The sequence below is a fragment of the Mobula hypostoma genome, chromosome 6 (genome assembly GCF_963921235.1).
Source record: "Mobula hypostoma chromosome 6, sMobHyp1.1, whole genome shotgun sequence".
Lineage (NCBI taxonomy): Eukaryota > Metazoa > Chordata > Chondrichthyes > Myliobatiformes > Myliobatidae > Mobula > Mobula hypostoma.
In genome coordinates this window covers 66,532,986-66,559,212 of record NC_086102.1, presented here as the reverse complement: position 1 = coordinate 66,559,212, position 26,227 = coordinate 66,532,986, and the positions used below count along the sequence as shown (strand labels likewise).

The window sequence follows — 26,227 nt, the reverse complement described above, 5'->3', positions numbered from 1 at the left end:
CTCAATTATAGTACATTCGTTCCAACTCATTTCATTGTTCTATAACCTTATTGAAAACAAATTCCATTTGGATTCCTTGGCTTGAATTTTCTTCATCCACACCTTCCTTTCTATCACTGTCATTACACCAAAGGAGCAACTTCACCAGCTTTTTGGAATTCTGAACCTTACTTCCAGGAGCTCAGTATGAAGATCCTATGACCAAATGACTTGGTGGATAAAGAAGTCCAAAAAGCACTATTTTGCTCCTTGTGAAATGTAGTACAGCCTCAGTCAGTATGACTGGACTGATTGTGTCAATTTGTACTTGGGTTCTTTTGGGAATTCATAATTTTTAATGTTTGCTTTGTACATTTTATAGATAATTTTTTTCATTGTGGTCAAGGATCCAGTAAATAGAAATAAAAGGCTGGTAGGAGATGAGGTCAACCCATTTTTTAAATTAAACCTCCCAGCAATCAACCTGTCATTTCCATGGCCCAAATTATTAACTCCATGGTGATGGAATTAGAGTGAGCAGAAAAGTGAGTGAAGTGTGTGGGGAGGAGGGCTAGGGCAAAGAGGAAACTGAAAAGTTTTGGTTGTTGTGTTCACTGCTGCAAGTGGCAAAACCGGCAAGTTTAAGTGAAATTGCAAATCTGTTAAGTCCCAGAAGACATTAATCAGTCAAGAATATATTATACAGCTGAAGTAGGAACATAATTGGAAACACACATTATAATGAGCAAAATCCAATAACTTCCATTTCTTTATGTAGAATTGGATATATAACCATTGGAATTACCACTTGTTCACAGCTGTCCTGTGAATTTTAGAACAAATCCTGCAATGTTGTTTAAAGAAAATGAAGCTAGGTGATAATTCTTTGCAAATCCATACTGTTATTGCTTTGATTATTTTGCTAATGAACCAGAACAATTTGAGCTGTCTTTAATGGATGAATATCCACTCTTGTATCTTTCTGAGCAGCTCATGGAATCCTCAGTAGAGAAGCCAGCTGGAAGCTCAACAGTGGAAAGTGAAGTGGACCTGGACAGCTACCAGACTGCACTAGAACTAGTACTGACCTGGCTGCTTTCTGCCGAGGATTCACTACAGGCACAGGGTGCAATCTCGGATGATGTGGAGGAAGTCAAGGAGCAGTTTCATGCCCATGAAGTAAATGAATTACTGTGTTTATATGAGCTTAGGAGACATACATCGGTTGCTAATTATTTATGTACTGAATGTAAGAGTTCTATACTTTTGATTACTTCTACAGAAATATTTTTGGTTCAATGTTCCCTTCGAAGTCACAAAAGCACTTCAGAAGGATTTTTGACATAAATGAGAGAAAGTGAATGCTTTTGTGGATAAGTTTACATTTTTAACTTAAATTAACCCAGTAAGGTTGAAATTAGTTGTCATCAATGAATTTTGCCTTTACAGGTAATGTTTTTAATCTTTGAAACATCAGATATCTGTTACTTACATTAGTTATTTTTGGCAGGGCTTTATGATGGAGTTAACCTCACATCAAGGCAGTGTGGGTAATATTCTACAAGCTGGGAATCAACTTATTGAAGAGGGAAAATTGTCAGAAGATGAAGAAAATGAAATTCGGGAGCAGATGAACTTGCTGAATTCCCGATGGGAAACTCTCAGAGTAGCCAGTATGGAGAGACAAAGCAAGTAAGTAAATGGCCTTATCTATTCTGGACAGACTTCTGTGTCTTTTAGGTATTCACACACTAATTTGATCATTTGGCTTCAAGCCATTATCAAACATAATTGCAAAATAATTTACAAAATATGGCATTGTGTTGCATAGGCTCATTTTGAATTCCATTCCTAATCTTGGTTTATTGTAGTTTACACATGAGACAAAGACTATATTGTACTACATTGAATCATTGGAGCACAGTTTCAGTCACAATTGATTAATTGAATGTGCTTTTGATTGCTTTAAATCCCATATTTTGTGCTCTTAACTCTTTTTTGTTTGCTTTGCTGACTCTCAGGCCAATGTACTTGGTCTTTTCAGGCTTTAGCCCTCACTCTCTTTGCATGTGGGCAGTGATATGTGGGCTCAGAACTTATGAACTTACCTGCCACATGGGATCCTTAGTAGTTATTGTGATCTCATTGCACTGGACTTATCTGTTCCTTCTTAGCATCTTAACTTCTCTATCTCAAAGAAAAGAACAATGGCTGGATATTAACTGGTGTGTTGCTCTACCTATATATTTTCACCTTTTCTGTAATTAACAAATGTCCCTTTTTCATTATTATGTGTGCAGATGCTGGAAAAGTTTTAAAAAAGCAATGAAGACACTTCTGTCATAGATTATGGTTTTTGCTTGTAAGGTTGAAAAAATTATGAATAGTTTATTTTTCTATCATTAAATTATCTGTTTACCCTGCATCTGCTGCAAAGAGACTGGTCAAGCTGTTATCAGATCTGCCATGAGGTCCTTGCTGGAATATAGGAGACAAACATCATATCTTATAGATTATCCTTGTCTTTCTTTCATTCTTCATGAACAAGGAGGGAATAGAGGAAGATGAAAGAATAACTCTGTGCTTTCCTATTCCATGCAGTCAATATTATTGCCATATTTTCAACAATGAAACATTTACAAAATTTGTCTGCAATATATTGTGTACTCCTCTATTTACTTCCTCCTTCATATGATATGGAAACAACTGTACACACTTTCTTTTTCACCATATAAATTGTTGACTTATCTTGACTGTTTCATGATGAGTATCCAGTGTTGTTATAGATATTTGAAGATATGACATGGATCACCTTTTACAGATTTCCTGAATGTGTAATCATTGTCAGCACCTCAAGGCAGGATGAAATGATGTCAGTTGCCCCATCAGTTTGGCAAATTTGACCAAAGTTGCTCCAAGCTTAAATGAAGTAGTCATTTTACTGAAGCAGTGCAACAATATAAAATCTGTGAACTACACCAGATATAAAGAATGCATATCTGATATGCAGACACTGAATGGACCTTGTAAAATGTGAAAATTCCTGTAGTGACTTCGTGGGATGGAATTTGTGATCTTAACGGCAGAAGAACTTCTGTTAGTATATTTGTGATCGTGCCTTAAATGCAGGAAATATGCAATTGCTGTGAATGACAGTGTAATCCTCCACAATGTGTTAGTAACGGTGTTTGTGCAGCTTTGGTCTCCTGCTGCAAAGCTTCTTTCCATTCTTTAATACTTTTCCCAGTAGTGTTCAATATGCTTTGTCTTTTTCCCTGGCTTCTTTGCCAAAATTTGCATTCCATATCATATTTGGCTGCTTATGTCACAGACAACAGTTTGTTCTGAAAAGTCTATGGACAAAATTGATATTTGTAATACCAATTTAATTCTGAAATTGGAATAAGTTATTAATTTAGTAATACAGAAGAGTTAGAATGCAAATCGTGCAAATTTGGAACTATCCAATGGAAACTAATAAACATAACTATTTGCTTAAAAAGTGTGAAATGCTAAATAAATGAGAGAAACGTTACAAATCCAATACATAGTTATAAAAGTATATAGTTATAGAATTTTATAACAGAAAGAAGGCCATTCAGTCTAAGGTCCTGTTCATCTCTCAATGTTTTCATTTTGTTTCTTGAATAATTACAAGATAATGAATTTAAAGCTGTTTTGGCTGTTTGAAGGACACCCCACACTCTACTTATGCAATGCTACTTCTTTCAATGTTTTGGTGATGCCCTTTTGGTACTGATGCAACAACTGATGGGAGTTATTCTTCTCCAACTCAGCCAATGTCCTATCATTGTGGTGACCTCCTGCAGAATCCTTCTTCACCTTTAGCCTCAAATGAATTGAATCTCTCTGCATAAGTAAAGCCTTCTGTCACCAGAATCACTTTGCAGATTTCTTTTCAGCCTTTCACATCCTTTTGATAATTACTGGTACGGTATTCTAAGAGTGTTAATCCCCTGCAAAAACAATGGATGATATTAATAAAACCTTGACTGACATTGCTTATTGTCTATAGATAGAATTTTTCTGAATTACATTGCAATTTGAATCATGACCTGGAAATTTGCCATGGCTAATATTGGCAGGCAAAATATGGGAGATTTATCATGTTCAGTTATTAAACTGCCTTTTTATAACAGGTTGCTGACAAACATTAATAATTCTGAGGAAGAAAACAGCCACTACAGTTGACATTGACTTTCAGAATTGGTTCTGCAGAGCACATTGGCAATAAATGTAAAACAGAATATGAACTGACTGATTGCTGAACTACACTCTTACCTCGTCAGCAAAAGCCTGATTGTGTCCCCCATTGTCTTCATCTCCTTGAGGAACAATTGTCAGCCCACTCATTTCTTCATTATTGGTTGAAGATATGACATCAAGATCTACATCATGCGGTTACCAGCCATTTGTACTCAGTATTAGCTCATGTGACCCATAGCAATGTCGCCATGGTATCATATGGCTTGTTTGTCAAAAATTTGTTTATGGTATGAGAACTGGTCACTTTTTTCTGTTAGTTATCCATCAATAAAATTAACTCAATTTTCATTCCTCCATGAAATTGTTTAACTTGTGGGCATATATCTATTTCTCCTCCATATCTGTATCTATCTTCTCTCTCTCTCTCTCTCTCTCTCTCTCTCTCTCCCCCCCCTTCAATTAGATGCTGCTTCACAGTTATCACTATAGCAACCCCGCTCTTACCTTCTCAGAGGTACTTCTTTTGTCCTACCCTTCTCTTCATCTTCTTTGAACTTAAAACCAGCACTTTCTTTTGTAACTTGTTTTGACAAAGGGTCTTTGACCTGAAATGTTAACTCCATTTCTCCTTCACAAGATTCTCCTGATCTGCTAACTGTTTCCAGCATTTTCTCTTTGAGTACCTGGCTGAGAAACAACTTGTTCTAATTAAGATCGATAAAACAATTCCATTTTCTTTGGCCTCTGTCATAAGCTACAGTTCCTCACCATAATCTTTTTCACTTCACTGGCTCCTGCCAGACAATTGGCAGCAGTAAAGCAGTTTGACTCCAAACTTTGCTGTTTTTCTCTGTAGAGGTTCCCAACCTGGGATCCATGGGCACCTTGGTTAATGATAAGTGTCCATGGTATTAAAAAAGTTGGGAACCCTCACTCTATAGCCTCCTTATTACAATGATATCAGTTTTAATCTCTGCTATTAGCAATCTCTGATTCTGCTTTAGTTTATCTGCTGTTTAAATTGTCATCCATGATTAGGTATTGACATTTCCAGTATTACCTGACGCAACCTTTCATCTTTCGTCTTAAGTAACTATAAATGGAACCTGAAGCTGATATTTCTTAGTTAAATAATCATGGAATCATAACAGCATGGAAAGAATCCTTTTGCTGAACACATCCATGCAGGCCTACCTTTGCTGGTTTGCTTGTGTTTGGTGCATACAGATGAGAAGTCGGCGGCAAGGTAGTGCAACGCTATGACAGGGCCAGCGACACAACTTAGTTGGTTCATTGGTCACATGGGTGTAATCAGGTTTTGCAAACTCGTGGGCTGGAAGGGCCTGTCACCATGCTGAATCTCTTTTTAAAAAAGGCTATTAACTTAACATCAAAATAGATTAACAAGGACAAGAACCAGAAGAAAGGCTGTGGTCAGAATTCAGATTTGAACATTGCTAATTTTGGATTAGGCTGCAGAAATTAGTCATCAGCAGGTTTTCACTCACCTATTTGCCGAATCATATCATCACAATTCCAATAAGTTTATTGAACATGATTTCCCATACATAAATCTGTGTTGATTATCTTTCATATTTCATGTGTCCTGTTACCTTTTATGATGGATTCTAGCATTTTCTTTACTATTGATATTAAACTAACAGGTCTGCAGATCCCCATTTTCACTCTAATTCCTGTTTCTTAGTTGAAATAATTATCTGTAAATTTTCATATAGCTGCTACTTGTGTCATTTCCATGGCTGTTTCTTAAGTACTCAGGGATGCAGATTATCAGGTCCAGAGGATTTATTGGCTTTCAGTGCCCTTAATTTCTCCAGCTCTTTTTATTTACTGAATATTAATTCCTTCTTTCCATTAGTCTTGACTTCAGTGACCCTTATGTTAATTTCGAGAGAGGGATTGAATCAGGCAACAAGAGCTCTCATTTATCAGTATGTTTTTCCTGCGTAGAGACATGCAATTAAAAATAATCAAATACACCTAGTATTTTATATTTGGTGGCAGCTACAGTTGCTATTGAAGGATTTAAATACAGTTCTGACCAGACTCATTGACAGAGAGAGCCCTTGTCCTCTGACATTTCCCCTGAAATGGTTGCACATTTTAGGAATTTGAAGCCGATCTCAAAAAGTTGTCAGAACAGTGCTTGTGTGGACTGGATGCAGGTCTACTTGTTTATTTGCATATGAAATGAACAATCATGCCTGTTTTTAATTTCACATATTAAAGCTCTCTTCACTTTCTTCTAACATGTTGGTCCATGGCCTCCTCTTGTGCCACAATGAGGCCACCCTCAGGACGGAGGAGCAATACCTTATATTCCATCTGGATAGGCTCCAACCTGATGGCATGAGTATTAAATTTGCCTTCTAGTAAAAATTTTTCCATTCCCCTCCCCTCTTCTGTTCTCCATTCTGGCCTCTTATCTCCTCTCAATTGCTTGATACCTCCCTAGGTCCCTTTCTCCTATGGTCCACTCTCCTCACCTATCAGATCCCTCCCTCTCCAGCCATTTACTTTTCCTACCCTCCTGGCTTCGCCTCTCACTTTTTAGCTATCCTCCTTCTCCTTCCCTCACCTTTCTCTTCTGGCATTTTCCCTCCTTCCTGCCCTGAGGAAGGGTGTCGACCCAAAAAGTCGACTGTTTATTCATTTCCGTAGATGCTGCCTGAAATGCTGAGTTCCTCCAGCATTTTATGCGTGTTGCTTTGGAATGGATTTCAGCATCTGCAGAATTTGTCCCGCATATACTCTTCTCTTTGCCCTAAATGAAGGTAACATTTTGCCCTAAATGTAAAACAACAAGCAAATTATGCTGCTGCTTTGGAGTAAACCTTGTAGTATTTTTTTCGTCAAAAGCTCATTGAAATGAGGAACATTGGCATAGAGTGAACAAACATTAGGTGTAGAGTGTAGGTCTGTCTGATGTCCTGATGCAGGGTTTCAACCTGAAACATTGACAATTCGTTTCCTCCCTCAGACGCTGACTAAGCCACCAAGTTCCTCCAGCAGATTGCTTATTGCTCCAGATCTCAGCCTCTGTAGTCTCTTGAATTACCATAGGTCTTTTTGTTCTAGTTAAATGTGCAGAACCAGTCCTTGTTCAGAATTTTACTCTGTTATGGCACATTCAATTACCAACATGGGCCTGGGTATGACCAGGTAATTAGTGGCCAATCAGCGCAAACATTTTCTATGCAACCTCATAGACATCAAGAATGGAAAAATTCTGCGCTCACTTTGAAAATCTCTTCATCTTGTTTTAAAAGAACCTGCAGGAACCATTGATGAGCCACAAACTACAAAGCTATGAATCAAGAACTGAGAAGAGGGATTAACTTTGCTAAATTTGTAACTTTGCTGAATTCTTTTATTTAGTGATTCTCCGAGGAGGATATTAATCTGCCTGATACTTAAAGTCTCTGAAATATATTCTCTTGTCTAGCAATCAATTATTCCTCCTGGAATGTAAGCATAATTGCTTGAATGATTTCCCCTGTGAACCCTGAGGTCTTTTGTTCATTTGGCTGCTTCATTGGAAGGATAATAAAATGACATGATTTGAAATATCAAGATTTTAAACTGCTGTGTCACTCCTTATGACACGTGCAGAGTAATAGAATTTGACAAGCGGAAGACCTTGAGTATGATGTGTGATTTTCAGTTTGTCAGACACATTGCTGGCCTCTTTGCGGGAGATAATATAAGTGAGCACTGAAGAACAACAACTGACTACTTTCCATTAACTATTTCAAATGACAGTTCTTTCTCATATGTTTATTGAAGTGATTGACACAATTTCACAAATCTTGTTTACTTTCTATTTGGATCAGGTATAGGTGTTAAGAATACTATCTTTGGTCTCTTGCATATTGTAAATAAAAACTTCTGAAAGAAGCAAGACTAAGCAAGTTTAAGATGTCTCTGTCATGTTTGAAAATTTGTGTTTGGAATTGTGTTTAATTGTAGTCATAAACATTGAGAAATCACACTTTAGTGGTATTCACCGTACTTCAAATATTGTTTGGTAACAATTAATCAAGCAAAATTGCATTAACATTCCATTTTATCGTTAAAGTCCCTGAATTTTTAAAATGTAGCTTGTACTTTGAGTATGATTGAAATTAAATTAAGCAAAACCAAACATCAGAGTACTTTGACATAAATGTAAGTTGCATAGTTATCTTTTTGACGGAATGTATTGTATACAATGACACTGCTTCTCCTTGTTTCTAGATTACACGAGGAGCTTATGGATCTTCAGCAGCAGCAGCTGAAACATTTAGCTGATTGGTTAACAAATACAGAGGACAGAATTAACCAAATGGAGGAAATGCCTCTTGGCCCAGATCTGGAAGCTTTAAAACAGCAAGTGGAGGAACATAAAGTGAGTACTTTTGCAGGTTTTCAACCTGAAATGTCGACAATTCTTTTCTTCCCACAGATGTTGCTCAGCCCACTGTGTACCTCCAGCTTCAGATTCTAGCATCTGCTGCCTCTTGTGTCTCTTTAAAAGAGTATGAAGTTTAAGTACTGAGTGCTTCAAAATTCATAAAGTTCAGAATACATTAAAGTATGTATACTTTATACAACCTTGAGATTCATCTTCTTATAGGCACCCACAAAACAAAGAAACCCAGTGGAACCCATTTAAAACAATAGATGACTGTCAAACACCTGTGTGCAGACAAGAAGAAAAATAACAAATTGTGCAAACAATAAAAGCAGGCAAACATCATTCAGACCTCAAGTTCACAAAGCCAATTCGGAAGTCTACCAATTGCAGGCCACAGCCTCAGTCCAGCACAGAGGCGTTCAAACCCCGTGGAGCAGTGAGCTGAACCGGACCGTCCTTCGCCTCTGACCCCGACACCCTGACTATTTCAATCTGGCCCAATGCTTAAATTGTCAAAACCTCAGGTCGTTCCTCGCTCTCTGCCACTTCGATACGCTCTCAAGCTCGGGCTCCGCCGCCTTCATTTGGCCAGTACCCACCTTTCCATTTTGGTTCGGCCCTTAAATCGATCACATCTCAGATCTTTTCTCGACCTTGCCTTGCCTCCGCTGCACCAAATTACTTCCAAGTCCACTCCAGCAATTCCGGCATGTACTTGCTGCAGCCGTCCTGCCGCTCCAAGACCACAGCCCACACTGCAAAAAAATGCCAGGTCATACAAGCAATTCAGCTCAATTCCAACAGGGAAGCCACACCCTGTTTGCAGTGATCATTTACCAGAAAAAGTGTGAATAACAAAGTATTTAGGTGCTTCTGGAATGGATTAAAAGTGAGTGGTTTTATCAGTGACATTTAAGACTCTTTTAATGGAAAGTGATGAAACAAAGTTCCACCCACACTTGCTTCACCATACAGTTTCCACTTACGTTGCTAATTCAAAACTCTTCATATAGTATTTCCTTTGTTAAGTAAATATGTTGAAACTTATCCATGCACCAAATAATTTAATATCAACAGCAAAAAATGTTGTATTTATTGTTATCAGTTGATGTTTTGGCTTAAATAAAATAAAGGGAGAATTCACGCAGTCTTGCTCTTCAGATAGCAAGGCATAATTTGTTTTTTTGGTTTTTGGTTCAGCTACCATCTTATTATCTTAAATATCTCCTTCATCAGCCAGCATGTTGATGCCACCCATTCTACTCATTTTGACTTGTTTGTCTGACACTTGTTTGTCTGACACAGAGTTTAACTGATTGGTCTTGATAATGAATAATCCACAACAGTCCATTAATTTGCATCAGAATGTTTGCCGATTCCCATATAAAGATGTGGCCAAAAGATAGCAATTTGAAACATTGAAGGAGCCAGTTCTGCTTCTGTTCGCAAAACAATAGACATTTGGTTTGTGCCTTACAAAGCATGGCTCTTCAGATTCCCAACTCTTGTATTCTATTCCTCTCTCAGCAAAGAAGCAAAGACACCAAACGCTGTCTGAAGCACATTAACCACCCCACCTGCAACTTTCAGGGATTTGTGATTTTGCAGTCCCATTCTGAGCTTGCTGTGGATTTGCACCCCACCCTTTATTGTTTATTGTCTTGCTTTGTTTACTTTCTGCCAAGGGAGTCCCTTTGTCACATTTGCAATGATCTGATCAGTCCACTGATATCTTCCCATAACCTCGAACTAACTTTTTTGCTCTAAAATCACATTTTGCCTATATTTATAAAAATTTCTAAAAGTAAATTGCCATAACATACTACTCGTGAGGAACTAAAATTCCTGGCAATCATTATCTGTATGTTGCAGAACCAGTTTTTAATGCTACACACCACTTTCCCTTTAAACCCTGGGATATTATCCAGAATTAACAATGTTATTGAATATACCGACATTCAACAGCTTGGCTTTGACAGAATTGATTCCAGATTTACTTACTGCGTCCTTTAATAAAGCTTTCCTGCTTGGCTTATTCTAAATGCCTCAGTGGTGTTATGGCCAGAATAAATTAATCACTCACAGAAATTACAGCCCCACACTGGCTTCTGGGAGTTCAGTGTTTCCAAATCTCCATTTTCTACATTTACAAAAACATTGAAATGATTCCATTCATATTTGCAAATGACACTGTTTGCTATTGAGTCTTGGTAGACTGTCTATTTATTTATTTGGAGATACAGCGTGGAGTAAGCCCTTCTGGCCCTTTGAGCTGTGCTGCCCCTGACAACCCCAATTTAACCCTAACCTAATCACTGGACAATCTACACGAACAATCGACCTACCTGGTGCATCTTTTGATTGTGGGAGGAAACTGGATCACTCACGGAAAACCCACTCATTCCATCGGAAGAACTTTGAACTCCGATGTCCTGATCTGCAATATAGTGTCGTGCTAACCATTCTGTTACCATGGTGCCCACATGGGTGCATCTCATTTTGTTGAAAGAGACTGAGCAGGTCAGTTTGTCTTGGAAGCAAAACAAGCAAAGCTATTTTCTTTTGGTGTGTTTGAAAAGCTTAGTTCTAATCATAAATAGCTCATGAAAAAAGTAGCAGTCACCATGTGGTTTTGTTTGGGAGGCAGTTAACTGAATGGATAAGTTAATACATAAGGTTCTCTTCTGAGAATCAATAAGACTTTGCATTGTCTCAGCAGTAATGCAAGATGGTGTGGTTATTAAATGGAAACTGAGGCCTGCTTTGATAACATTGCTATACAACCTGCACCAATGGGAGCTCAAATGAGATCTAATAAGAGGTCTCTTTAACTGTTTATGACTTTTGAAAAGCGCTGACTTAGTTTATGTGGTATTTTAAATAACATTCTCCTTTCAACTCGCCTGTGCAACAAAATATGAATGTACATGTTCTTGAAGAAATTTGTTTTTAAATCCTTGTCCAAGAAGTTTTTTTTTTAAATAAGAAACTCTAAATATATCACCAAGGCAGGACTGGGGCCAGACCTGACATGTGAATCTAGAAATGTCAAAACTGTACTTAAGCTATAGTTTATAATATTGTTGCACATGAGGAAAAGTAGGGTCACTGTCATTATTACTACAAATTGATACATTTGTAATATTCTAGGAATTGTCTTTATCCTTGATTATTTGTTTCCATATAGCTTCTTCAAGAGGATCTAGAACAAGAACAAGTACGAGTCAACTCTCTGACACACATGGTAGTGGTAGTTGATGAGAGCAATGGAGAAAATGCCACTGCTGCTCTAGAAGAAGAACTTCAGGTGAGATCTGTAGATACCTTCCGACCATGTAATAGTACTTCAGGGATCCACGGACATTATTATGCCACTAATTAATCTTTGGAAAAACAAAAAGAGAAATTACACTGCTCGGGAATTGAAATCAAAAGTGGTAAAATATTCAACAAAGCAGGAAATAGTTGTGGAGAAACAGCTGATGTTTAAGTCTGATAGCCTCTCATTGGCAATAAATTTGTCATATATTGCTCAGTTTTTGACTGGAGTGAAAACTCCTCAATTTGATTTATCCACGACGAAGATGTTTGAAGCATTTTTTGGTTGTGTTAGAAAATACTGTTGAACACACAGACCTGTATTTCTTAGTCCAGCAAAACAAAATGATTAGCCCATACATTCAGGCTTTAGAGGGAGTGGAGAGATAGCCAGTGAGATGAAAAGATAAACCTTGAAGTTTAGAATGGTGTACTTAGGTAGAAAAAAATTGAGGGAGAATTGCATTTGGATGAAATCTTGATGGAGTTTTGAGAGAGTTTAACAACGTTCTAGAAGCTGCATTTCAGATGATGTGATAGACCATGGTGCCAGCTTATTTTTCAGTTACTTATAAAAGGTTATGTAGCACAATTTTCACAGAATAATAGAAATAGACAGAATAAAAACCTTTTGGCTTAACTCATCCATGCCAATTATGATAACTATCTATGCTAAGATTGCTAGATAGATACTTTATTGATCCCAAAGGAAATTACAATGTCACGGTAGCATTACAAGTGCACATACAAGTATATACAAGTATTAGAAGAGAAGTAAGAAAGAATAAAAAATAAGTTACCTCAAACTGTCAATAGAAAGGGGTCATCACTTCTCCGCCTATAGCTTAACTCATTATAGAGCCTAATGCTCTAATACTGCCATTTGGAGCAGTGCAGATGTCTTGGTTTATTACTAAAAGTGCTCCTCTGTTCAGAAAAGGTGGCACACAGAAGGTGAGAAACATGGTCGAGAATTGCCAGGATTTTCCATGGGGTCTTTTGTTCTACCATAGCCTCCAGTGTGTCTAGGTTTTTGACTCCTATAATTGAGCCAGCCTTTCTAATCAATTTATCACCCATGTTTATGCCATTGCCCCAGCACACCACTGCATAGAGGGTAGTATGGGCGACAACAGACTGGTAGAACATGTAAAGGAGAGACCTGCATAATCCAAAGGACCTCAGTTTCCTCAGGAAGTAGAGGCGACTCTGGCTCTTGTACACAGCCTCTGAGTTGGTGCTCCACTCAAGTGTGTCATCCAGATGCACCCCCAGATACTTGGAGGTTCTCACCACATCCATGTCCTCCCATGAATAGTAACAGAGAGCAGTGCAGGCATAGTCTTCCTAAAGTACATCACCATCTCCTTTGTCTTACTGATGCTGAGCTGCAGATGATTCAGCTTGCACCATTTGACGAAGTACTCCACCAGGGCCCTGTATTCATTGTCCCATCCTGCCTTTATACACCCAACTATCGCTGAGTCGTCAAGGAATTTCTGCAAATGACATGTTTCAGTTTTGTATCTATAGTCCATAGTATAGAGGGAAAATGGGAAGGGAGCCAACACAGTCCCCTGTGGACCCCTTGTGCTGTTTGTAGCCATGTCTGACACACAGCTCTGAAGCCGCACAAACTGTGGTCTGCCAATCAGGTAGTCCATTGTCCAGGATGCAATGGAAGTAAAGAACACAAGCCAAAATGTGTTTCATAAGCTGTGAAGTGTTTTGTATCATTCCAAGAGGAACTTGAATAGTATCACAATTATTCTTACTGGTTTTAATAAGGAGGAAGAATGTAAAAGCACTCTTAAAACAATTGGAGAAAAGCAGGGAGTGCTGAACTTGGCTGGAAGAAACTGATTTATAATTAACATGGAGTCTTTTGATAACTTTTAAAGCTGGTTTAGAAACTGTTAAATTTAATGAGCTTTAGCGTCAATAAGACTTAGATAAAAATGGAATCCTGCCAGGAAAATTATTTCATGTCATAAATATTATTTCCAGTGACTGATATTAAAAAAAATTATTGTATGTGCCTTGCCATTGTTCTCTACATGGGTAATCTTTGAGAGAACTGTTAGTTGCAAGGAAATTTTCCTTCTGTTTACCAAAGGTAGCGTAGAGTGCTTCATGCCATTGAATACTGTTTGGAGTGAGCCACTGTTTCTGTCCTAGCACTGGTACATTGCATATAAGAACTTGTTGACCTAGGCATAGAAACAGGGAAAAGAGGTGATCTGCTTGTTTGAGGTTGGACTTATAATGTCTCTTTTAAAGTTCAGGCCCGAGGCAAAGTTCATTAATTATTGCAATGCTGAGGATATTCAAATCTTCTCATACTTAGAGGTTATGCCTTGGATGTTTCCAAAGTCTTTGATGTGGTCAATAGTATATCAAAGCAAGAGGAATGCAATTTAAGTCAGAGTCACGGAATTTTCTTTCAAATCATTGTCCCTCTGACTCAAATTCTATTTGCTTTCTGAGGATTATTTTTTATTGTTCAATTTACAAATTAGGAAAGTAAAGGTTGCAGTTTTGCACTTGAAATCACTGCCAACCTCTCTTAAGCTACCTGCATTGAATATTCCAATATAAATTAATCCATTGGAATCTTATTGATTCATTTGGCTACAATGAGTGAAAGTATATAGGACATAGTTTATTGCATGTGTTATATTACCATGTGTTGCATGTGTTATTATGTATATGTTGTTATATATGATTTGTGTTCACTTTGGCAGCATATTTAATAAAACTGGAGAAGATTAGCTTGGTCCCTGCACAAGGATGATATACAAGTTTATGAAACATTGCATATTTAGGATGGCATGGTACCATAGCAGTTAGTGCAATATTTTATAGCATTGGCTGTATGATCGGAGTTTGATTCCTGGCATAGTCTGCAGGGAGTTTGTGCATTCTCCCCACGACCACATGGTTTCCTCTGGATGCTCCAGTTTGCTTCTATATTCCAAAGGCATACTGTTTAGGCTTAGTAAATTGTGGGCATGTTATGTGACACCAGAAGCTTTGTGACACCTGCAGGCATTAGGTAGATTGCATTTGGAGTATCGTGAGCAGTTTTGAGTCCCAGGATGTGCTGGTATCGAACAGGGTCCAGAAGAGGTTCAAGGAAATGAACCTTCTCTTTGCCAGTTCATATCAATTATCAACATTAAAGATGTATTGCAGTAGATATTTAGTGCAAGATAAGTGCATTAAATATTGAAAATTTTCATTTGAGCCTCATCTGAAATCACTGCTATTGTGAATTTTGCATTTGAGCCCAGCCTTGGTTAAGACACTGAGATACTTACTTATTTCAACACAGGCTTGGTCCACAGTTGGTCCATTGAGTTTTTATTGGAATAATCCCACCGAGCACTTAGTTCCCTGTAATGTATTCTCTCTCATATGCCCATTGAGTCTCTCTGATTATCCTCTGACTCACCTACTGTACATTTGGAGTCATTTATAGTAGCCAAGTAACCCAATAATATATTTTTGGAATGTGGCAAGAAACTTGAAAGGGGAAAGCACACAGCATTGTAAGGAGGACATGCAATCTCCACTCTCAGAGATGATGCCAGAGGCCAGCATGAGTTGCTGGGGTGGTGAAGCAGCAGTGTACTAATTGCTTTTGATTGTAAGGCAGTAAACTAAGGATTTCATGCCAAGATTATTCTTGTTCCTTTTTTACAATCACTGGTCAACACAAAACACATTCACGCATCTACTTTATTGCTTGCATTAAATCTAGGGCTTTTGCTTTCTTCACAGCAAAAAAAAAAGCTTCTGGTCCATATGTTTTATAAAATTTTAAGCTCAGAACTGGCATTTGTGCATTGGGACTCAGTACATTATAAGACAAGCAATACTGGCCATCTACAAAGGTGACTCCAACTAGGAAATTCAACTGAAGAACACCTTGCTGTTTTGTTTATCCATAAAAATGGATTAAACAGGATCTAATTGAAATCCTTCTACATTTAAAACTGCACTGACAAGAGAACTCATTGAATATGAAAGGGCTAGAAATAATTATAGTGAACCCTTCTGAGTATAACTCTTGGGATTGCTCTGGAATGAAATATTAGTCCCATGCACAAGGATATAGATGTAATAGACTAATTATCTTACAAAGAATTCTTGATTCACACTTGGCACTGGCATCACATATTCATCATTTCTAATGGGCAGGAACAAAAATGTTTACCTAAAAAAGATTTTTTAAAATGGTTATGCTTGAATTACCTATTCAAAGCTGTGGAAAATGATTGAGTAGGTTTCACTTCAGATAGTTACCTCTTTAATCAGATCTCTACTCCTTGTTCCACCATGGGGAAGCTATTCAATAGCAAATGATCATCAAGCCTCATTAAACATTTACCAAAAGAAAAAAATGATTACAATATCTTAAGTTCCTTCAGTTCATCAGATTGATTATACAGTTAAAATAATTGCATAAGGGTCAGAATGAACCATGGCAGCAGTTTCAGAGTTTATTTGAAGACAAAAGTTTGAATCAAGTTTGAATCAATTTTTAATATAAAAGTTAGGGAAGAGAATGAACACATTGCCTTTACATTGAAGTTGATGTCCTTTTAATGTTTATGTAGTATAAATTTATATTTCACAGGTAGAACTGAATGGGTACAAGAGTTTCGCCTGTATAGTGTACAATATTCTGTTCTTTTGAATTGTTTGGTACTGGCAACGAAATATGTATTTACATTATTACATATCTATGCCATGAAAATTAGTCTAACAAAGCTAAATCCGCCAAAGGCTGCTTTCCAGAAACAGGGATTTTGGGCTTTTGGACAAGTTCTCATATGTATCCAAAGATGTAGCACAGAAGCAAATCCTAAGGCTCGTCAAGTCCACACCAATTTACACTAATCCAATGTAGATCACATTTTTGTTATTCTCCCCATTGTCAGAGTCAGAGTCAGAGTCAGAATCAGAATCGGGTTTATTATCACCGGCATGTGACGTGAAATTTGTCAACTTAGCTGCAGCAGTTCAATGCAATACATAATCTAGCAGAGAGAGAAAAATAAATAAATAAAATGAAACATAATAAATAAATAACTAAATCAATTACATAATTTGAATAGATTTTTAAAAATGTGCAAAAACAGAAATAATGTATATTAAAAAAAGTGAGGTAGTATCCAAAGCTTAAATGTCCATTTAGGAATTGGATGACAGAGGGGAAGAAGCTGTTCCCGAAGTGCTGAGCGTGTGCCTTTAGGCTTCTGTACCACTTACATGATGGTAACAGTGAGAAAAGGGCATGCCTTTTGAAGATTAGTCTCCTCAAAAACTCCAGATTTAATCATTCATCTGCACACTCAAGAAAATTTACAGTGGCTAACTAATCGACCAACCCATCTGCTCATAACTACCATCAGGTAGGAGGTATGGGAGCCTGTAGAGGCACACTCAGTGTTTTACGAACAGTTTCATCAAGTTTCTGAGCAGTCCATGATCACTGTCTTGCTATTTTTGTTTTCTTTTTCCACTACACATTTATTTTTTCTGCATAGTTTTGTAATTTATAGCGTATTTTATGTATTGTACTGTACTATAGGTCCAAAACAACAAGTTGCATGAGATATCACAGTGAGATTAAACCTGATTCTGATTCTGATGTCTTTAGAAGGGGGGAGGAAACAGGAGCTCTTAGAATGAATGCACATGGTCGCAAGGGGAATATGCAGACTTGACACAAACAGCACCAGAGGTCATGATGAACCCAGATCTGTGGCACAGTGAGGCAGCCCCTCTACGAGCTATGTGACTGAGGGGTAGCAGAGATGGGAAATTGAAAAGGGCAAAGCTCCGTCTTTGGTGATCTCCTGATTGTAGGTGTTGTGAGAAGCCATTTTCTATCAGTCTCTGGCTCTGGTACATTACATAGAAACAGCTCAAAGCCTGAATAGCTCCATCCAGCTAGACAATGACAGATGGCCTTAAGAAGAGGATGCCATAGTCATCTATAGAAAAGATGGCAATTAGGAGGATCAGAAATCTTACCGTAGTATCTGTCAGAATGATGGTCATTGTGAATTGTGACAAGGTTGAATTTGGGTGTATTATAGAATTCAACTCAAGAAACTTGAATTTGACAACAAGTTTTATGTTCTGGTGTATTTGGGAAGCTCCCATGCGAAACTCTTTGTCTCAGCTAACCTTGGCTATGTGGACAGTTAGCAACAAGTCTACCTCATCGGCTTTAGTGCTGAATATGGCCTCCTCATACATAAATTGAAATTCTGTGGCACAAGGGAATGTAGAGTCAGCCATTAGTACAACACACTTACCTCTCCTATGACCCACCATATGGTTCAAGAACCCATTTTTGGTCTTTAATTGGTTTCAGCAGAGAGCAGAGTGGAATGCTGACATTACCTTGGACCATATTTTTTATCTTTCAATGCTACTAATATTATTGTGTTAATTCAGTCGTGTAAGTTAAACAAAATTAATGTTAACTTAAGTTTATGTTTACATAAGTTTGTCCTGTTTGTAATGCACAGTGCTGCTGCTGTAAAAAGCCAGTTTTTCTGGCTTTTGTACCCCGGGTACATAAGCCTGTGACAATAAAGTTGCAAAGACTATGTGAAACATGTAGCCCATTCAGGATCCAAAGGCAAGGCCTTCTTCCTTTTACCAGCATTCTGTAAATGGGCAATTCTGAACAGGGTTTGCTTATGCATTGATAATGTATCCATGTCCAAATGGGAAATCAAACCATCTCTGCACATAATTGGGGTAATCCGGATAACTTCTTCACAGTTTGCTCATGATACAGATATAATGGAGAGATATCAAAGTCTCTCTACAAAAACGGCCTTGAATTTAGATTGTTAATTTGTTGTATATAAGCAAGAAGATGGCAATACGGAAATCAAATTGTTGGAGTTTAAATATCGAATGAAATATGGAATTGGAGCCATGGATTTCCTTGGCTACAACCCATACACAAGCTTTGTGAAAGACAGAAGTCATTGGAAATTTGGGTTGTGATTCTGGATGTTTTATTTATTTATCGAGATGCAGTGTAGCCCTTCAAGGCACGCCACCCAGCAATTCCTGGTTTAACCCTTGCCTAATCATGGAACAATTTACAATGACCAGTTAGCCTACCAAAGAGACATCTTTGTGCTGTGGGAGGAAACCGGAGCACCCAGAGGAAACCCACACGGTCACGGGGAGACAAACTCCTTACAGGCAGCAGTAGGAATTGAACCCAGGTCACCCACACTGTAACCACAGCGGTAATGCCGCCCTAATAACTGATAATAATATAACATTAAATAATTGATAATTATGTGTGAATTATCCGTTTATTTATAAAAACTATGATTATATTTAATATGTTGTAATCAAAACCTTGAATTTTTTTCATAAACTTTCTGAGATATTTGAAGCAGTTTCTTAGGAGAAGATTTATTACATAAAAGAGAAAAGGGTAATGAGATGGGAAGCCAGGCTCAGAGAGCCAATGCTCATGTAATAACGCAAATGAATGAGTCTTGTGCGTTAAAATTCTACGAATCATTAATTGCAGTTGACGATACGAGTTCATGGGGATCCCTCGGTAACCAGTGATTAACTAAATTAATTTATGAATTCTTGTGAGTTAAAATGGAATATTGACAGTTTTTGAGAGAAAAAATGGAAGTGAGTGTTTGTGGTTTTGATTTTGGTGAATTTTATTTTTGTTTAAAACTGAATCCCATCGAGAATGTTGCTCCTCAAACATTCAGGACGTATTTGTCCGTCAATTCTAAATCTCTGCTCAGAAGCATACAATAGTTGGCCGTTTAATATTTCCTATTCATCTAAAAACAAAACATGTTTTGAACACTAATTTTCCTTGCAGCTTCACACAGATAAAGATTGTATCATGTGACAGTTGGAGGCAAACTTCTGTTTCACATCATGTTCAGGTCATTTTTGAGCAGTCATTTCGAATTGTTCTTATAGATTTTGTAGATAACTCTCACTTCAGGCAATCCAAACCATATTCCAGCCCTTCTTTGTAATCTCTCCCCCTCCTCAACTACATATGGTAGCAGTTGTTTCTGCTTTGCAAATCAGGTTAAGCAGCATTTATATAAAAAAGAAAATGTTAACATTTCAAGTCAAAGATGCTTTGTTGTTTATTTTTAAACACTGTATCTTTGGGGTTTGAGGATTCCAGTAGTAGGAGTCGTATTTTGTAACATGCTCATTTACAACTCAAGTATAGAAGCCCTGCAAGGACTATTCCCTTTAGAAACGTACTTGTAATTTGTTTAAGAATATCCAGCAGCTAAATGTATCCTAATTTCACTGTAAATAATTAACTAGTAGTCAGAGCAAAGAGGACCAGACCTTCCCTAGGAGAATTCCAGAGATAACCCAAATTAATTTCAATTGAGAGCATCTTTAGTAAATAATTTTACTATTTTAACTGAGAAAATATTTTTTATACAGTACTTAACGTTACATGTTTATGTAAAGTACAGCTTGGCATATGCCTGGGTTTTGTTTCAACAGAGTGGCATTCAAGCATTTTGAATGGTAAGGAGAATGGAGATATCAGAATGTACTTTGCTGTTTCTCAAGTCTATTGCTCCCTTAGTCAAGAGTTTAGATCACAGAAAAATTAAGTTCACCGACCAGGGCACACAAACTTACCTGCTGAACTTCCCCTCATTTTTTCCCCCAAGCCAATCCACAGGGCCCCCAGCGAGTTCTCTCTCTTCATAAACCAAAACTTGATCAAGTTCGAGATAACTTCAGTCTAGAAGTTTTAAGCTTCAAGACCTGCACCTTGGTACCGCTCTCTGCAATGGTACTCAGCTTCCTCATCGGCTGATCTCAATCAGCGAGATTTAGTAAGAACATCTCCTCCTCTCTGATAACCAACAGAGATGCACCTCAAAGCTCTATGATTAGACCCACTCTACTCTCTATACACACACAAGATTGCATCTCTAAGCTTAGCTCCAATGCCATCTTCAAATTTGTTGAACAAATCACAGGTGGCAGTGAGTCAGAGTGAGATAGGACACTTGATTGACTGGTGCGGCAACAACAATCTGCTGGACAAAATCAGCAAAACCAATGAGTTGATTGTTGACTTCAGGAAGGGGGAGGAGGGCAAATGTGAACCAGACTACATTGGGTGTTGGCAGTGGAAAGAGCCGCAGCTTTAAATTCCTGGTCGGTAACGTATTGGATGACCTGTCCTGGACCCAAAATATGCATGCATTCATAAGAAAAGAACACTAGTGTCTTGAATGTCTAAGGATGTTGAAGTTTGCCTGTCATCAGAGGTCCCAACAAATGCCTTCAGGTGTACTTCTGAATGTATCCCGACCTGTTGCATCATGGTGTGGTATGGTAATTCGAATGCACTGAAAGTAAGAAGCTGTAGAGAGTAGTGGTTTCTTTCTGATATATCACGAGCACATCCCTCTCCACCATTGGTAGCATCTACAGGAGACACAGACTCGAGAAAGCAATATCTATCGTCAAAGAGCCCCATCATCCAGGCCACATAGCTGCCATTGGACAGGAGGTATGGAAGCATGAAGCCTCATCACTGAGTTCAAAAACAATCACTTCCCTTCAATCAATTGGTAAAACTCTGATCACAGTATAGCAACACTATAATCACTGTGAACACTTTTCACTAAAATGGAACTTTGTATTTTGTTCTAATCGAGTTCGTTCTTGTAAACATTGCGTATAATTCACATTTAATTTGTCTTTCTTGTGGATATTGCTTATCTGATGCTATGTTCTTGTGATGCTCCTTCAAGTACTGTATGTTTGCCATTCCAACGATGCATAAACTTTACTTTGACCTTATGTTGATGGTCATGAACTATTGAAGTGTTTATCAGCATTCAACTCTACAGTCAGTGGGAGAGACATAGTTCGAAAATACCTTTCTTCTGTCTGTGAAAACAGGTTATTATAGACTGCTTGATTTATTGTGACTTTCTGGATCCACATAGCAGTATGAGTTAGTGGTGTCAGATCCATTCATTCTGGTCAGTTTTCACAAATTTACTCTAGTCTGTCAAGTTTCTTCTCATTTTGACTCATTAAAATTGTCAAATGATGCAAGCTGAATCATCAGTAAGACAAAGGAGATGGTGATGGACTTTAGGTAGATTAAGCCTGCACTACTCTCTGTTAATATTGATGGTGGGGTTGTGGATGTGGTGAGGAGCTACAGCTACTTGGGGGTGCACCTGGATGACAGACTTGAGTGGAGCACCAACACAGATCTGTGACAGTTGCCTCTGCGATTCTGTGGGCACAGGAGAGAAATATGGATGGTAGTTTGCCTCCCAGGTGCCAGTGTCCGGGATGTTTCTGATCGTGTCCATGATATCTTGAAGTGGGAAGGTGAACAGCCAGAGGTCGTGGTACACATTGGTAGCAACGACATAGGTAGGAAAAGGGAAGAGGTCCTGAAAACAGACTGCATAGAGTTAGGAAAGAAGCTGAGAAGCAGGACCACAAGGGTAGTAATCTCGGGGTTACTGCCTATGCCATGTGACAGTGAGTATAGGAATAGAGTTAGGTGGAGGATAAACGTGTGACTGAGGGATTGGAGCTGGACGCAGCGATTCAGATTTCTGAATCATTGGGAGCTCTTTCAGGGCAGGTGCGGCCTGTACGAAAAGGACGAGTTGCACTTGAATCCGAGGGGGACCAATATTCTGGCGGTGAGGTTTGCTGAGGCTATTAGGGAGAGTTTAAACTAGAATTGCTGGGTGGCGGGAACCAAACTGAAGAGACGGAGGAAGGGGCGGTTGGCTCACAAATAAAGGAAGCTTGTAGGCAGTGTAGGAGGGAGGATAGGCAAGTGATAGAGGAGGGATGTGCTGAGACTGATGGTTTGAGATGTGTCTATTAATACAAGGAGTATCATGAACAAAGCAGATGAGCTTAGAGTGTGGATCAGTACTTGGAGCTATGATGTTGTGGCCATTACAAAGACTTGAGTGGCTCAGGGGCAGGAATGGCTACTTAGAGTGCCAGGCTTTAGATGTTTCAGAAAGGACAGGGAGGGAGGCAAAAGAGGTGGGGCATGGCACTGCTGATCAGAGATAGTGTCCGGCTGCAGAGGAGGAGCAAGTCATGGAGGGGTTGTCTATGGAGTCTCTGTAGGAGGAAGTTAGAAACAGGAGGGGGTCAATAACACTACTGGGTGTTTTTTATAGACCACTCAATAGTAACTGGGACATCGAGGATCAGATAGGGAGACAGATTCTGGAACGGTACAATAATAACAGGGTTGTCGTGATGGGAGATTTTAATTTCCCCAATATTGATCGGCACCTCAAGGGGTTTAGATGGGGTAGAGTTTGTTAGGTGTGTTCAGAAAGGTTTCCTAACACAATATGTAGATAAACCTACAAGACGAGAGGCTGGACTTGATCTGGTATTGGGAAATGAGCCTGGTCAGGTGTCAGGTCTCTCAGTGGGAGAACATTTTGCATTTTGAAGATAGTGATCACTATTCTATTCCCTTTACCATAGCATTGGAGAGAGATAGGAGCAGACAAGTCAGGAAAACGTTTAGTTGGAGTAAGGGGAAATACGAAGCTATCAGGCTGAAGCTTGGAAGCATAAATTGGGAGCAGATGTTCTTAGGGAATGTACGGCAGAAATGTGGCAGATGTTCAGGGGATATTTGCGTGGCGTTCTGCATAGGCATGTTCCAATGAGACAGGGAAAGGATGATCGGGTACAGGAACCATGGTGCGCAAAGACTGTTGAAAATCTAGTCAAGAAGAAAAGAAAAGCTTATGAAAGGTTCAAAAAACTAGGTAATAATAGAGATCTAGAAAATTATAAGGCTAGCAGGAAGGAGCTTAAGAATGAAATTAGGAGAGCCAGAAGAGGCCATGAGAAGGCCTTGGTGAGCAGGATTAAGGAAAACCCCAAGGCATTCTACAAGTATGTGAACAGCAAGAGGATAAATCATGAGAGAATAGAACTAATTAAGTGTGACAGTGAAAAAATGTGTATGGAACCGGAAGAGGTAGTGGAGGTATTTAATTAATACTTAGCTTCAGTATTCACGATGGAAAAGGACCTTGGCGATTGTAGGGATGACTTACAGTGGACTGAAAAGCTTGAGCATATAGATATTAAGGAAGAGGATGTGCTGGAGTTTCTGGAAAGCATCACGTTCGATAAGTTACCGGGACCAGACTAGATATGCCCCCTACTGTGGGAGGTGAGGGAGAAGATTGCTGAGCCACTGGCAATGATCTTTGCATCATCAATGGGGACAGGAGATGTTCTGGAGGATTGAAGGGTTGCAGATGTTGTTCCCTTCTTCAAGAAATGGCGTAGAGATAGTGCAGGAAATTATAAACCAGTGAGCCTTACTTCAGTGGTTAGTAAGTTGATGAAGAAGATCCTGAGAAGCAGGATTTATGAACATTTGGAGAGGCATAATATGATTAGGAATAGTCAGCATGGCTTTGTCAAAGGCAGGTCGTGCCTTACGAGCCTGATTGAATTTTTTGAGGATGTGACTAAACAGATTGATGAAGGTAGAGCAGTAGATGTAGTGTATATGGATTTCAGCAAGGCATTTAATGAGGTACTCCATGCAAGGCTTATTGATAAAGTAAGGAGACATGGGATCCAAGGGAACCTTGCTTTGTCGATCCAGAATCGGCTTGCAAACAGAAGGCAAAGAGTGGTTGTGGACGGGTCATATTCTGCATGGAGGTCGGTGACCAGTGGTGTGCCTTAGGGATCTGTCCTGGGACCCCTTCTCTTTGTGATTTTTCTAAATGACCTGGATGAGGAAGTGGAGGGATGGGTTAGTAACTTTGCTGATCACACAAAGGTTGGGGGTGTTGTGGATAGTGTGGAGGGCTGTCAGAGGTTACAGTGGGACATTGATAGGATGCAAAACTGGGCTGAGAAGTGGCTGATGGAGTTCAACCCAGATAAGTGTGAGGTGATTCATTTTGATTGGTCAAATATGATGGCAGAAAATAGTATTAATGGTAAGACTCTTGGCAGTATGGAGGATCAAAGGGATCTTGGGTTCCGAGTCCATAGGATACTTAAAGCTGCTGTGCGGGTTGACTCTGTGGTTAAGAAAGCATATGGTGCATTGGCCTTCATCAATCGTGGGATTGAGTTTAGGAGCCAAGAAGTAATGTTGCTGCTATATCAGACCCTGGTCAGACCCCACTTGGAGTACTGTGCTCAGTTCTGGTCACCTCACTACAGGAAGGACATGGAAACTGTTGAAATGGTGCAGAGGAGATTTACAAGAATGTTGCCTAGATTGGGGAGTATGCCTTATGAGAATAGGTTGAGTGAACTTGGCCTTTCCTCCTTGGAACAATGGAGGATGAGAGGTGAATAAGATGATGAGAGGCCTTGATAGTGTGGATAGTCAGAGGCTTTTTTCCCAGGGCTGAAATGGCTAACATGAGAGGGCACAGTTTTAAAGTGCTTGGAGGTTGGTAGAAAGGAGATGTCGGGGTAATTTTGTTACGCAGAGAGTGGTGAATGCGTGATATGGACTACCGGCAATGGTGGTGGAGGCGGATACAATAGGGTCTTTTAAGAGACTCTTGGATAGGTACATGGAGCTTAGAAAAAAAGAGGGATATGGGTAACCCTAGGTAATTGCTAAAGTATGTACATGTTTGGCACAACATTGTGGGCCAAAGGGCCTGTATTGTGCTGTAGGTTTTCTATGTTTCTTCTTCCTGTGGAAACTGTAGTCCTTTGAGGTATGCAGGCCTTTCCTTCACATGTTCTGCCAGTCTGTTGTTGCCAGTATAATCTTCTATGTGGTAGTGTGCTGGGACAATGGCATCTATTACAGGAGTCAAACTGGACACACTGGAGGCTGTGGTAGGGCAAAGGACAGTACGGAAAATCCTGGCAATTCTGGACAATGTTTCTCACTCTCTGCAACCTACCTTGGCTGAACAGAGGAGCACTTTTAGTAATAGACGAAGACAGCTGTGCTGCTTCAAAGAGCGCTATATGAGGTCATTCTTACCCTCAGCCATTAGGCTGTATAATGAGTCAACCTATAGCTGGGGAAGTGATGACCCCTCCTTTTAAACTGTTTGTGGTAACTTATTTTTTATTCTTTCTTCTCTTTTAATATTTGTACATTTGTGACTTGTAATGCTTCTGTGAGCTGTAATTTCCTTTGGTATCAATAAAGTATCTATCTATCTATCTAGAGCAGCATATGGGACTAATTTTGGGGTG

General features: G+C 39.0%; 1 protein-coding gene, 1 long non-coding RNA gene and 1 pseudogene across 10 annotated transcripts in view; 2 read left to right on the top strand and 1 right to left on the bottom strand.

Moving 5' to 3' along the window:
• Positions 1-26,227, top strand: part of dmd (dystrophin) — a 1,998,855-nt gene that overhangs the window by 693,294 nt on the left and 1,279,334 nt on the right. For all 9 annotated transcript variants that reach the window (XM_063050913.1, XM_063050911.1, XM_063050907.1 and 6 more), the window contains exons 9-12: positions 970-1,158; positions 1,490-1,671; positions 8,464-8,614; positions 11,811-11,930. In XM_063050913.1, coding sequence (XP_062906983.1) covers positions 970-1,158; positions 1,490-1,671; positions 8,464-8,614; positions 11,811-11,930 — 642 coding nt within the window. The remainder of the gene's footprint in view (positions 1-969; positions 1,159-1,489; positions 1,672-8,463; positions 8,615-11,810; positions 11,931-26,227) is intronic.
• On the bottom strand, positions 8,698-9,251 carry LOC134347560 (uncharacterized). The gene is made up of 3 exons (XR_010018193.1): positions 9,223-9,251; positions 8,821-8,904; positions 8,698-8,734 (listed from the first exon to the last, which is right to left on the bottom strand). It is a non-coding gene; the product is annotated as an uncharacterized LOC134347560 (long non-coding RNA).
• On the top strand, positions 14,670-14,766 carry LOC134348810 (U6 spliceosomal RNA; annotated as a pseudogene).